Raw genomic sequence first — 12441 nt, 5'->3', positions numbered from 1 at the left:
TTGACGTTTTTGGCACTTACGCCTTTTATCCTTTAATGCGACGATATAAAGAATCATCTTCGTACAATTCAGGTGCGTGAACCTGGCCTGCATAAGTCCTAGAAAAGTTATCTAGAATACTCATTAGAAACGTCTTAATTTGTACCACTTTGTAATAACTTGTACTAATTTGTACCATTAAGCAAGGAATTAGTATCTCAAAAATAACAAACAAAAATTATTTACTTATTTAAAAATGTTAATTAACAATTGAATATCTGCTTTTATTATTGAGGTACAAATTCTGCTCTCCCTGGTGGAAATATTACTCCGGCATTACTCCGGCATTTCTCCGTTTTTGGCCTATTTCCGGAGAAATTACTCCGGCAAAAAAGTCGAGGCAGATTAATTTTTCCGACATTAATCTCATGCCGGAGTAATTTCTCCGGAAATGGGCCAAAAACGGAGTAATGCCGAAGAAAGCCGGAGTAATGGCGGAGAAATATTTCTATCAGGGCTTGACGGTACAAGTTAGCTCACGTTCTGCTCTTTAAAATAAAAAATAAATTATTTTAAAATATTGAATTTTGGAGGCACCATGCAATTGTTAATAAAGATGTTTGATTAACAATTGCATGGCGCCTTTAAAAATCAATATTTTTGAATAATTTTTACTTTATTTTAAAGAGCAGAACGTGTCAAGTTAATTGTACCCTCAATAATAATAACAAAGTATTGTAAATTGAAATTTAGGAGTAACTTGTTTTTTTATTATTATTATTGAGATACAAGTTAGCTTAACGTCTGCTCTTTAAAACAAAAAAAAAATTATTTGAAAATATTGATTTTTAAAGGCACCATGCAATTGTTGATTAAAAATTTTCATTAACGATTGCATTGTGCCTAAAAAATATTTTTAAATAATTTATTTTTTATTTTGAAGAGTAGAACGTGAGCTAGAATGGAATGTTTACATCAATAATTAAAGCAGATATTTAATTGTTAATTAACGTTTTGGAGTAAATAATTTTTTTTTTGTTGTTATTTTTGAGGTACAAATTCCGTGCTTTAGTACAAATTATTCTGCGTCTGTAGCAATTTTTTTTCCCCCTGAGTCATCTAGAAAAAAAATCGGTTTTAACCCTTTCTCCGCCCTTTAATTTTAAGGTACAACATCATCTCCACCGTTTAATTAGAAATTATGACGTCACAGAGCGCAAACTTAAAATACTTATACCCGGTAAGAGAGTTCGCGTTCGTTCTATATATTTTTTTCTTTCTAAAATTGAGGCGAGACCCTACCGGGTCTCCTGATAATATACATAGTATCTTGTACGAAAAAAAAAATATATATATCGTCGCATTAAAGGATAAAAGGCGTAAGTGCCAAAAACGTCAATTTTAAAGGAATAAGGGCGTAAGTGCAAATTTATTAATTTTTGGGTTTTTCATCTAATTTTAAGGTTTGAAAAAAAAAAAAGGAAAAAGGGCGTAACAACCTTTTATAAAGGATGAAAGGCGTATGTCCAGGGACTTACGCCTTTTTTCCATTATCAAAATCATTTTTGATAGAAGATGAAGGGCGTATGTCCAAGGATTTACGCCTTTTTTCTGTTATCAAAATAATTTTTGATAAAAGATGAAGGGCGTATTTCTAATTTTATTTTCAATTTATTCAAAGGTAGTGTTTTTAAATTATTGATTATTTATTCATAATTATCAATAAATAAATGATCAGTCTATGTATACTGCCTTTGAATAAATTGAAAATAAAATTGGAAATACGCCCTTCATCAAAATTACGATAACGGAAACGTAATCTAGACATACGCCCTATCCTTAAATCAAGGTTGTTACGCCCTTTTTCCTTTTTTTTTTTTTAAGCTTTGAAATTACATGAAAAACCCAAAAATAAATAAATTTGTATTTACGCCCTTTTTCCTTTAATAAAAAAAAAATTTTCAAAAATGGCACTTACGCCCTTCATCCTTTAATGCGACGATATGTATATATATTTTTTTTTTTAAGATTAAAATATTTTAACAAATATAACACAAAAACAGTTATCATATATAACATTAATGTTCCATCCCTTATCATTTATCAAAGAATAAAGAACAAATGCGTCACAACCAATTATATTTTATGTATTTTATAATTTATCACAAATGAAAGTAAATATATATCTTACTTTTAAAATTATTTTACAGTCGTTTCTCGTTATTAGCTGTAAACTTAGCTCAACTTGTGATTGCATTGATATCTTGTACACTTCATCAAATCTTTGATTAATAAGTTTTTGCAATTTACCGAAAAAAAATAACAGTTAAAAATATTGGAACATTGTAAATTATCAAAATGAGAAATATTAAAATATTGTGGATGTTAATCAGATTTATAATGATATATTTGTCAATTAGTATTTGTGAAGCATTCAACGAATCCAACAATCTTGTTCAGTGTCACAACGAATTTCATGAATATGAGTTTCAATGTTCAGTCAACGGATGGACATATCATGCACCAAAAAATGTAAGATTATTAAGCGAGATTGAAGAAATTCGAGTAACAAGTGACATTGGCAGTAATATCATTGAAAATTATGTATTTAGTGATGAATTTCGATCATTGATAATTTTAATACTTGATTTACCTGTTAAAAATATCTCAATTGAGCCATATGCTTTTGCTAATTTAACAAATCTTGAATATATAGAAATCAATTCGGCATTGGTTTTACTAGATGTTGACAGTTTCAAGAGAATGCCAAAATTAAAATCACTCAAGTTACAAATAGTTAATTCAACAACAGCTAATCTCATTGCCGTATTGAAAAACCATCCAAGTTTGACAAATTTAGAACTTTTAAATCCTTATACCGTAGATATTTGTAATTATCAGAATAACAATATTCCATTACAATTATTAAAACTTCAATATACTGGCGGTAATTTGAAAGTATTATCCAACGGGTGTTTTAAATGTTTAAAATATCTCACTGAATTGATAATCACAAACAGTAATCTAACTACAATTAAATCAGGAATATTTGATGGCCCTGATGATCTAATCACAGTATCATTGGTATTAAATAAACAATTGACTCATATACCTTCACGTGTATTCAATATTAAATCATTAGACACTATCAATCTCAGTTATAACTTGATTAAAACTATCAATAACAGAGCATTTAACCTCGTGGAAGATAATAAATTGATAATAAATTGCTAAACATTAGCTATAATCAATTAGAACATATTGGATGGAAAATGTTTGAAAATATAAAATGCGATTTGATTGATTTGTCACGAAACAATATACAATTCATTGAAGACAATGCATTTAACACTTCTCAAAGTGATACAATTTTTTTGTTTGACAATAGTTTTTTTGATATTGATGATTCCTCTTTATGGGGTCTCAAAAATAAAACTATCGTGTTTTTTGATTCAAGACCAGATGACATTATATTAAATCCGAATGAAAAAGCTAATTTATCATCTGTTAAATATCAAAATAATAACACACACTGCTACTCAAGTAAATATAATTATTTTAAAATTTGCAAATCATCAAATTTAACTTCATTGTCTCTAGTTTTGCCAATCGTTCCTGACACATGGCAACCGAATATTCTTGGAATAAAAGATAATGAAATATCATCAATCGAAGCGAACACATTTTTTAATATACTAATAACAACTTTAATAATTGCCTCCACAGCAAAAAATTTCAAAATTAGGGAAAAATCTTTTGAAGGATTATCAAATCTTGAATTTTTAGAACTTAAAACTGTACCAATAAAATTTGATACATACTTTTTGGATCATCTAAAATCATTAGTAACATTTGAAATTCCAGCAATTGATACTAAGAGATGTAATATTTCTATTTGTAAATTGGTCAGACGTTCAAATATAAAAAATTTATTAATTTCTGATGCTGAAAGAGTAGCTATTTGTGATACGGATTTATGTATGGATCGTAATACTAAAATCTCAAGTCTCTGTTCTATACATGGATGGTTCACAAGTTTGCATCAAGATGATTTCGTTTGCTTGAAAAGGCTTGAATATCTGGGTATAAAAAGCAGTGATCTCGAAAATATTGAACCTGGGTCATTTAGTCGACTTAATAAACTTACTAGTTTAGTATTATCATCAAATAAATTGACACAAATTGATCAGAATATTTTTGAGAACTTAACGAATCTAAATTCACTCGTACTCAGTGATAATAAAATGAACAATATTGTTAATGGGGCGTTTAGAGGAAAAACATTATCAGTGCTAGATTTAAGTTACAACACGCTGACATCTATAAGCAAAAATTTATTTGTTGATGTTATGATTAAACAACTGGATTTATCAAATAATAAATTAATAACAATTGAAATTGGTGCATTCAAAACTTTGAACTTTGAAACATTAAATGTAGATAATAATGATGAACTTGAAGGAAATATTAAAATTTGAATCGCGGATGAAACCCGAATTCAGACGAATTGTTTTACTAAAGCATCTTTCAAGATTTGTACGAATTTGAACTCACTATTATCTGTCAACGCAGTTATAAAAACCTATATAGATATGTTTTTTTCATCGGGTTTTTCATTACCAAGTGAAAAACTTGAGTTGTTTAATATATCATCAATTAATAGAAATGCATTTACATATTCTAACTTTAAATCCTATTTCACAGCTTTAACAATTCATTATACTGAAGGTTTCGAATTTTTAATTTATCCTGAATCATTTGAGGGTTTGATAAACTTAGAGAATTTAATATTGAATGTTGGAGCCATCAAACTCAAGAAAAATTTATTTGTACAACTACAATCTCTGAGATATCTGAAAATCGAAGTTATCGAAACTAGTTTTTATCTCAGTCAAGTTTTGACCGATCTTAAAGTGATAAAAACCCTCGAAATTGTTGGTAATCACTCTGTCGGTATTTGTCATAATTCATTTTCAAAAGATATGCCAAATTCAATAATCGACATTCGTTATACAACTGGTACAATTGATAGACTACAAGAAAATTCATTAATTTGTTTGCCACAAATTAAAGTATTTACAATAACCAAAAATGTTGTTAACGAAATCGTTTCCCGTTGAAAATTGAAAATTTCAAAACTCCGGCGAATACGGGTTTTTTAATTACGGAACCATATTTATCATTATTATTATTATACATAATATATTTTTTTAAAAAATATTTATTTGAATATAAATATTGTACACAATAATAACAATGATAACATTTGAACCAAACCTCAATATAACATGTATATATTTTCAACTATATACATATATATATTTGTTGTTTCTTTTCTAGTTGTAATTTAATTTTAAAAAAATTTAAAAAAGTTAACAGTTATCTTATTTTTCTACTTAGATCAAAAACTTTTACTATTTTTATTTTTTTTAATTTTATTCTTACTATTTAAATGAAAGATCGATGAAAAGAAATACCGACTTACCGATCGAAATATATTTTTTGATTGGCGCATGCGTACAAACTTTTTATTTAGAAGAAATTGTTGTAAATAATAAATTGGTAATTGTTTGGACAACCGATAACTTTTGAATAAATAAACGCAAAAAAATTATGTTGCATTCAAAAAATTCTTTATAAAAATTGCCACAGCCAAGGATATGATAGAACTTCCAAGTACAACTTTTTAAAGGCCCTTTATTCATTACAAAGTTCGCGATGACACCTATTATTATAAACAATCGTCTTACAACTGAAAATGGGTGGTTTTGATATTTCTAAATATAGCCTTGGCTGTAGAGATTTTGATGAGGAAAATTTTAAGACCAAATATAACTCTGTGAGATAATTTTTAAAAAAGTTATATAAAGTGTCTAAAAAAACACAAATTCTGATATTCTGTTGATTAACAAATTTCTAGCAACAATAAAAAAAAAAAAAAATCGTAATTTTGTAGAGTTTTTAAAAAAAACCATCCTGGCAAAAAATTGCATCCATGATTTGTTCTTAGTTTTCTTAATATATCGAGTTTAAAATTTTTTCATTATCTATTTTTATCAACAATTAATTAACTAATAATCCAAATTTTTCTTTCATATCCTCGGCTGTAGATCTTTTCAATACCTTTAATTTAAGTCTATTTCAAACTCTCTATCTTAAATAGTTTAGAAGATACGAACATTATTTATTTTTTGCCAGTTATTATATTACTAATTTCATAAAAATTTATTTTATTGTTTATAAAAACCAGCAGATAAATTATAACTACACTAATATTTTCCAATTTTCAATTAATATAACGCAAACAATTTTCAAAATATTGAAATGAATCAATTCAATTATAAATTGTTGTTATATAAAAAAAATTAATAAAATTATTATAAATAATTTTTACCTGTAAGGATACTAGATTTTCTAAATTCAACTTTTCAACTTCAACACACTCGTTACTGTCGTTGAGAGCAATATTTTTTGCTTTATCCAGTTCAACTTTTGAATGATCAAAACAACATTGAACATTTTTTTTCTCATGATGATTAATATGATTCATCTTTTGGATATGATTTAATGTCATATTTGAATTCATTGATTGTATAACTATCCAGTTTATTAAATTGACTGTATTTAAAATGTTTTTTTGATTAATATATAAATTTTTTAATGTCTCGTTAACTTGTGATCCAGAAATTAAATGTATCAAAGGTTCATTTTTCTGTTATTTAAAAAAAAAAAAAAAAAAACTTTGTTAGTGTTTATTATTGTCATTGAAATAAATATATTTTTCTTATTTTTATCTTACTTTATTTGTTGATGATGACAGGTTTTTTTTTTCATTTCTGAAAAACAAGATTAGACTTTGAAAGATTATTCAAAAGCTATTAGCACTGTTCTCATTTATTTATTATAAAACTGGTAAAGCACATCGTTCTTTTTTATTAACAGTTTTAGTTATATTGGGAACAACGACGAGGTAACAATGAATTATATAAAATTAAAAATACTTGTGGGTTTTATGCTGATCCATTTGATTGATCAGGTGAGTTTAATTTTTTTTATTTAAATTATAAATCATGATTGCACAATTGTCGACAATATGTTTATGTTAAAATTATAAATTTTATATTGTTTTTTTTTAATTTTAATACAACAATATCGTCGCTAGATTTGTTGCGAAACAAATACGCTAGAAGACAAGTATGAATCTGGAAGAGAAATTTTATCGTCAATCTCAATCCATCATGAAAATATCACCAGTATTTTCGCGGAGATTGATAAAGAATATAATCATTTATCAAATATTAATAACGATCAAAATAATAAAAGTATAAATGACTTTATTGATTTGTCAAAAAAACAAATTGTCATGGAAGTAAATAATTTAGCACAAATTCTCAATAAATTTAGCCTAGATGAACAATCGAAATATGAAGATTTTATCCGAACAAATACTAACGTAAGAATTAATTAATTTCTTCTTCATTTTATTTATTTATTTATTTATTATTTGATTTTTTTTAAATTATAGACATTTAGAGAAAGAATGCCATTATTTAATGATTGTTTAGAAAGATATAATTCATTGAAAAAATCTTTGAGATGTATTGATCAACATGAAAATTCCAAAAATGAAACAAATAATAATTTTCACGAAATTATTAAAAATTTAATGGATACATATAATTCTGTACTTATTCCCCAAATAAAAGATATTGAAAAAGATTTTATAACTGCGACTAATCGACTTATATCAATAGCAAAAAGTAACAACGATGAATTAGTCAAGAAAATATCAAGCATAAGGATGCTATCAACGTCACCAACAAAAATTGTAAGATAAAAAAAAAATCAGTATAAAAAAACTCGATAATCGAATAATTTTAATAAATATATTGAGCAATGTTAATAAAAATATTTTCTTCTTACAAAACAGGATAATTCAAGTGTGTTGCATTCAATTTCTAAATTACCCGTTAATAAAACATTAATTAATTTATACGTTAATCAAAAGAATATGTTGAACACGGCCAATTTAGAAAACTTTATTGCTATTCAATCAATTATTTTGAATGTGACATTAAATCACATCTCAAAAGTCAATATTATTAATGACCATGACGGTAAAATTCTTAAATGTTGTTTTGATTATTCAAAAGTTCAAATGGAGAAAGCAAAAATCATTGCTGTCAATGACAGTAATCAATGTTTCGATGGCGAAATGTTGAGCTTAGACAATCTAGCGTCTTCACAGGTAAAAATTATTCAGATTAATTTTAATGATTATTTTGTTACATCTTCTAAACAATAGCAACAATTTATAATTCAATTATTTGAAATTAATCTTTAAAAAATTTTTCAGGTGATATTATTTGTGAATAAATTGTTATTGTTATCATAAGTATATGCTATTTAGATGATTTAATTTTTGTAAATATAAGTGCATAGATATAATTTATCCACTGATTTTTATAAACAATGAAAAGTATTTTTTGTAAATAATATTTTTAATTCAAATGTTTTTTTTTTACTTTACATATTTAAATATATTTTTAAAGATTAATTTTATTCATTGAAAATAAATTAGGATATTTTAATTATTATTTATTACAGAAGAAAGAGGCAGAGAAATATTTCGTCGCTTGCTTTTATGACGATAATGCTAAACTTGAAAATATATTTGGCTGCATGGGATGGCTTCAGTCAAGTTATTTTGCACCAAGGATTTTAAAATTGACATACGAAGAAGCTGTGAATAAATTCAACAAGAACCAAAAAGTTTTATCTGGTAAAACTTTTAATTGTCTGTATAAATGGAGACATTCTTTTGATCAACATTTGAAAAATTTAAACAATCAATTTGATATTTGTATTCAAAAACAAAAGCCATTTGAAAAATGTATTGAACCAACAGCTCACGATTCCAATTAGGCTCGTAATTTCTACACTGGATTCTACGATAAGCCAGCTTGTTCTTCATATTTTTTAAATTGTTGTTAAAAATATAAAGAACAAAAAATTTTAATTATTTTTTTCCCGAAGAAACAATTTCTAAAAGTTTTTTTTTTTCCATTCAGGATTTTTTCTTTACGAAATCGTTTTTTTTTTTTTTTTGTGACTCAATTAGATAAATTTATCGTAATAAATTTATTTTAATTTGTAAACAAATTTTTTAAATATTTAATTTTCATATTTTATTAATTATAAAAATTGTTCATTGATGATATTATTATTATTTTTTTTTTTTGTAATATAATTTTATTAATATTTTAAATTACAGTTGGATTGAAAATAAAATACTTTTTTGGTTGTATATAATTATTCATTTTAATTAGGAATTACATTGAGCTAAATTTTGTAATCAATATTTTTTATATGTAGAAAAATTATTCAACAAAAAATTGGTATTGTGATTTTGATCGAAAGAATCTTTATATTTCATTAATTTTGTTATCACGTTGACAATGCGTGACGGGTTTTTTTTTTTATTTCTGAAAAACAAGATTAGACTTTGGAGGATCATAAGAGAGCTATTAGCACTGTTCTAATTTTTATGAAACTATCGAGAGACGATGTTTTTAGTGATAAAAAATTTTAGTTATATTGGGAACAACAACAAGGTGACAATGAATTATATAAAACTAAAAATATTTGTGGGTTTTTTGCTGATCCATTTGATTGATCAGGTGAGTTTAATTTTTCTATTTTAATTACAAATAATGATTGCACAATTATCGTCAATATCTTTATTTTAAAATTATAAATTTTATATTTATTTTTATATAACAATATTGACATCAGGTTTGTTGTGAAACAAATACGTTAGAAGACAAGTATAAAACTGGAAAAAAAAAATTACTGTCAATTACAATCATCAATGATAATATCACCAATTATTTCAAGAAAATTGATAAAGAATATTATAATTTGTTGAATATATCTAAAGATCTAAATAATAAAAATATTAATGATTTTATTGGGTTATCAAAAAAACAAACTGTCATGGAAGTTAATAATTTAGCACAAATTCTTAATAAATTTAGTCTCGATGAACAATCGAAATATGAAGATTTATTTCGATCAAATATTGAAGTAAGAATTAATTTTTTTTTTGTCAAATTTTATTTAATTCATTATATTTCCATCAATTTATTTTGTCTTACAAATTAAATAAGACATTGTCTAATAACTGTTTTAAAAAAAATAATTTATTGGATAAAATTTTGAGATGTATTGATCAACATCACGACTCAAAAAGCACCACTAATAAAACAGAAAACGTCTTTTACGAAAATATTAAAAATTTATTGATGGTAATTCTACTAATTCTAAAAATAAAAAGATTTCGAGAATAAATTTGTACGTGCTACAAATAAATTTTATCAATTGCGTAAAAATATAATGTTGAATTCTATCAAGAGAAAACCAAGCATAAATCTACCACCAACATTATCAACAAAAGTAAGATAAAATATGAATAATCAAATAACATAAAAAGACTTGATAATAAAATGATAAAAAATTTTCTAATAAATATACCGATTAAATGATAATAATAAATATTTTTTGTTACACGACAGGATAATTCAACTGTGAAGCCTTTGATTTCTGAAACACACGTTAATGATACATTAAAAAATTTATATGTTTATCAAAAATATGCTAAAGACAGTCAATTTAATAAACTGGATGGTTATACAATCAATGAATTAAATATGACATTAAATCATATCTCAAAGATGAATCATACATGAGCATGATAAAAAATATTCAATGTTGTTTTGATCAATCAAAAGTTCAACTGAAAGCAAAAATGCTATCAACGACAGTAACAATTGTGTTGATACTGAAAAGTTAAATCTGGAAATTCTAGTATCTATAGAGGTAAAAAAAATATTTATTATAATTTCAGTAAACAATAACTGTTAGATTAATTTTTTTATATAGCACAATAATTTAAAATTCAATTATTTCAATTTTATATTTCGAAAATTGATCGAGTAATATTATTTGTAAATAAATTATGATTATTATATTAGCTAATTTTAGATTATTTAAGTTTTTCCTTTTGTTAATTTGAGTCTAGGTATAATTTATCTGCTGATTTTCTAAACAATGAAATATGTTTTGTATAATTATAATTTTTAATTTACTATTATCACGTTTTTTTTTTTTCTTTGAATATTCAAATCAATTCTTATACAAATTATTGTTAATTAGGAAATAAATTTTTTTATATTACAGAATAAAGAGACAGAGAAACATTTTTCTACATGTTTTCATAACAATGGTCGACCTGAAGACATATTTGAATGCATGGGATGGCTCCAATCGTCTAATTATGCATCAAAAACATTAAAATCGAACTACGACAAGGCTGTAAGCAAATTCAACGAGAATCAAAAATTTTTATACAATAAAATTTATAATTGTTCGTATAAATCAAGATATGACTTTACTCAACGTTTGGAATATTTAAATAATCAATTTGATAGCTGTGTTCAATATCAAAAGTCATCCAAAGAATGTATTCAAACAATTCATTCTTAAGAAATATTTCTACCCCTAAATAATCAAATTTTCAAATTTGATTCTGATACTGTTTATCCATAACTAATTAATTCAATTGTTAATCATGCAGTAGGACAAAATTTTCTTTTATTTTCCAAAGCCAAAAGTTTTTCCCCGGGGATTTTTCTTTGGCATTTTTTTTCATGGAACTTTTGTATCTCAATCTAATTAAATTTATTGTTATATGTATAAAAAATTTGAAATATTCAATTTTCATATTATAATAATTATGTATAATAAATGTTTATTAAAAATATTATTATAATTTTTGTTTATACTTTTATTAATTTTTTAAATATTTTTAATGCATCAGAAATTTTGGTCATTATGATAATTTTTTATTGAGATTATTATTCAGTCATTCAATTTGATAACATTATTATTATTTATTTATTTTTCATTTAAATAAAATATTTTTAAAATTTTTATTATTATTTATTTCTATCTAAAATAAAATGTTTGTACTGAGGTAAAATAATACCTATGCTATTTCAATGATTTCCACATTTCCACTGCATCAGTCAAGTAAATCACGTGAGTTGACTGATGCGCTCGTTTATTGTTTTAATGAATTGAGAATCAGAAAAATACAGGTAAATATTAATTTACTTAGAGTTTGACCACTCTGTTTTAAAGTGCATACGTAAACTATCGTAAAACTTGTATTAGTGACGTGGTTTTGCCACATGACCATTATTATAAATAATATTCTGTTTTATAATTTGAGTATAGAATAGAATAGTATTAAATTGATTGAATAATAAAAATTTATGTTAATTATTTTTAATTAATTGTATATAAAACAAGTGTGCCCGAAAAAATCACACGTTACATGTTTTATGAGAAAAAAATTTTTATTAAATTCAAATACACTTGACAATGTTGACCTGATTTTTG

At 24.7% G+C, this 12441-nt stretch overlaps 1 protein-coding gene across 1 annotated transcript in view; it reads left to right on the top strand.

The window, feature by feature from the left end:
* Window positions 1-4457, top strand: part of LOC122859794 (protein artichoke-like) — a 31514-nt gene extending 27057 nt beyond the window's left edge. The window contains exons 6-7 of the mRNA XM_044163479.1: window positions 2400-2926; window positions 3742-4457. Of these exons, the coding sequence (XP_044019414.1) occupies window positions 2400-2926; window positions 3742-4457 (1243 nt within the window). The remainder of the gene's footprint in view (window positions 1-2399; window positions 2927-3741) is intronic.
* The last annotated feature ends 7984 nt before the right edge of the window (window positions 4458-12441 follow it).

The sequence above is a fragment of the Aphidius gifuensis genome, linkage group LG6, assembly GCF_014905175.1.
Source record: "Aphidius gifuensis isolate YNYX2018 linkage group LG6, ASM1490517v1, whole genome shotgun sequence".
Lineage (NCBI taxonomy): Eukaryota > Metazoa > Arthropoda > Insecta > Hymenoptera > Braconidae > Aphidius > Aphidius gifuensis.
This window is presented reverse-complemented; position numbering and strand designations above follow the sequence as displayed.